Source organism: Vespa crabro, chromosome 3 (genome assembly GCF_910589235.1).
Source record: "Vespa crabro chromosome 3, iyVesCrab1.2, whole genome shotgun sequence".
NCBI classification, from domain to species: domain Eukaryota; kingdom Metazoa; phylum Arthropoda; class Insecta; order Hymenoptera; family Vespidae; genus Vespa; species Vespa crabro.
Window position 1 is genome coordinate 12,724,367 of NC_060957.1, and position 2,500 is coordinate 12,726,866.

Sequence of the window (2,500 nt, forward strand, 5' to 3'; positions counted from 1 at the left end):
AATATAAAATTTCATTACCATGAAATATAATGGGCATTCGTTATAATGAATATCCTCAGTAATTATTAAATTAAATATTAATTGAAAATACAAATTGAAATGAATGAGAATTGAATCAAAAAAAAAGAAAAAAGAAGAATAAGAAGAAGAAGAAGAAGATGAAGAAGAAAAGGAAAAGAAAGAAAGAAAGAAATAATTGAAATAAAATAAAAAGGAAATAGAAAAAAAAAAAAGAATTATCGATGAGGAAACTCACCAATGTATCCTCGAGCGTATAGCTCGAGGCGACGAGGAAGAATGGAAGTAGAACAAACGTGATCCTGTTGATCATAGTTGAGGACGAAGAGGATAACAGTGAGGAGGATCTCGCGGTGGGCGAGCGCGTCGTCGAAGCGGGCGCGTGCTTCCGTCGCGGACGCATCGCGTCATGATCGCGACGTGTCGCGCGCACGCTTTGTCTTTTCCCTCCTCCTCCTCCTTTTCCTCCTCCTCCTCCTCCTCCTCCTCCTCCTCTTCCTCTTCCTCTTCTTCCTTCTCCTACTCCTCTTCTTCTTCTTCTTCTTCTTCCCTTTCTTGAAAGCTTTTTCTTTTACTTTTTCTTCTACTTTTTCTTCTTCTACCTTTCCTTCTTCTTCTACTTCTATTTCTTTTTAATTCTCCTTCTTCTTCTTCTTCTTCTTCTTCTTCTTCTTCTTCTTCTTCTTCTTCTTCTTCTACCCTCTCAGTGAACCTCCGCGTGCCTCCGCGTGCGCGGCCCTACGTACCGCCTCGACACGCGGTGCGGCTCTATAAATACGGACGCGCAACTCCGCCAGAAGAATTTCAAACAACCGCCTCTCTGCCGTAAAACACTGTACCGCGAAGAAGTAGAAGAGGAAGAAGAAGAAGAAGAAAGAAGAGGAGGAGGAGGAGGAGGAGGAGGAGGTGATGGTGGAGGTGGAGATGGAAGTGGAGATGGAGAAGAAGAAAAAGAAAAAGAAGAAGTAACGAGTAGGGCAGCAAACTTCTCTTGCTATGTTCGGATATTGCTGAAAGCAGAGACTCCAGTCCGATATAATAATTGTTTAAAAATAGATGAAAAACAATTTCTCGATACGCCAATTCTTTTCTCCTTGATATATATTTGACGTCAATGTTTTACTTAAAATAAATCTACATGTAAGAAGATCAAGGTTTATTACCTGTACGAACATACACGTACACACACACACACACACACACACACACACACACACATACACACAGACACACTTCTTTTTCGTTCGTTGATATTCGATTAGAGTGTTGTAAAAAAATGTTGTCTGAATGTTTAATCGAAGTCATGTATACTATAGAGATATATAGATAGATAAATAGATAGACGTTGTTATCTGAAACGTTGTACAAACAAGACGACGTATCTTTTAACGACGTAATAATATGAACAATTTTTCATCGGAGATTTGAGTCATTCAATTTCGACGTTGACTCGACGTATTCGTTACTTCCTGGACGATTTTCCTCTCTTTCTCTCTCTCTCTCTCTCTCTCTCTCTCTCTCTCTCTCGTAGAAGCGCTTAAGTAAGATCAAAGACATTGTAGTCACGATACCATATCGCTATCTTTCTCTCCTCCAGTCAGTCAGAGAAATCCTCCAATGAAATGTAAAGGAGGAAGATGAGAGATACTCACGTTCCTACCGCGGAACCAAATGATATTTTTAGTCCCTTCGACCGACACCATCTGTCTCGTCGGGTCTTGCTACTGGAGCTTTTATCCACAGTGGTTTTCACCAAATATTTTAAATCCTTACACTTTCTTTCGTTCTTTAAAAGAAACGTGGGAATTCTCTCTCTCAATGAGGGATCGTTGACGTTCTCCTTGATCCGTTGAAAGTCACTGATCGTTGATGGTGGAAAGGATAAAAATAGGAAGAAAAAGACGAGATCGTTCGTCGAGGCACACACGATGTTTCAAAGAGGAGTAACGGAGAAAGAGAGAGAAAAAGAAAGAGAGAGAGAGAGAGAGAGGGAGGGACGACGGATGAAGGGAAAATGAAGAAGAAAGAAAGAAAAAAAAAAGAAAGAAGGAAAGAAAAAAGAAAAGAAGAGAAAGGAAGAAAAAAAAGAAAATAAAGAGAAGGAGGAGAGGGTCGAGAAGCCTCGTGGAAGCCTCGAACGACACGACGAGAGCCACTCTCGAGCACACGCACGTGGCTCCGAGCCGACTGACGAGATACACGCGCGAGTAAGTATCAACGGAGGCTGAGAGGAGTGGCTGCTGGCTGTTGGCTGGCTGTTGGCTGCCGTCGTTCAGAGTCAGCTACGGAAGCGGAGGGTGATTCTACCGGCGAGTCTTCGGTTGGTGGGGTATCGATGGGGGTACTCGTACGACACGCGCTTCATCGAGCTTTCTTCTTCCTTTTCCCTCGCTCTTTCTCTCTCTTTCTCTCTCTCTCTGTCTCTCTCTGTCTCTCCTTTTCTTTTTTTCCCTCTTTCTTTTTCTCTCTCTTCTATCTAAAT

The 2,500-nt window shown here is 42.1% G+C and overlaps 1 protein-coding gene across 2 annotated transcripts in view; it reads right to left on the reverse strand.

The window, feature by feature from the left end:
• LOC124423018 (transmembrane protease serine 5) overlaps positions 1-2,289 on the reverse strand; it is a 17,009-nt gene extending 14,720 nt beyond the window's left edge. The window contains exon 1 of one of the 2 annotated variants that reach the window (XM_046960241.1): positions 1,671-2,289. In XM_046960241.1, coding sequence (XP_046816197.1) covers positions 1,671-1,721 — 51 coding nt within the window. In that variant the 5' untranslated portion in view covers positions 1,722-2,289. Of the gene's footprint in view, positions 1-256; positions 573-1,670 lie in introns of those variants that run through there. The other variant, XM_046960240.1, reaches the window with a different exon arrangement.
• Between the last annotated feature and the right edge of the window lie 211 nt (positions 2,290-2,500).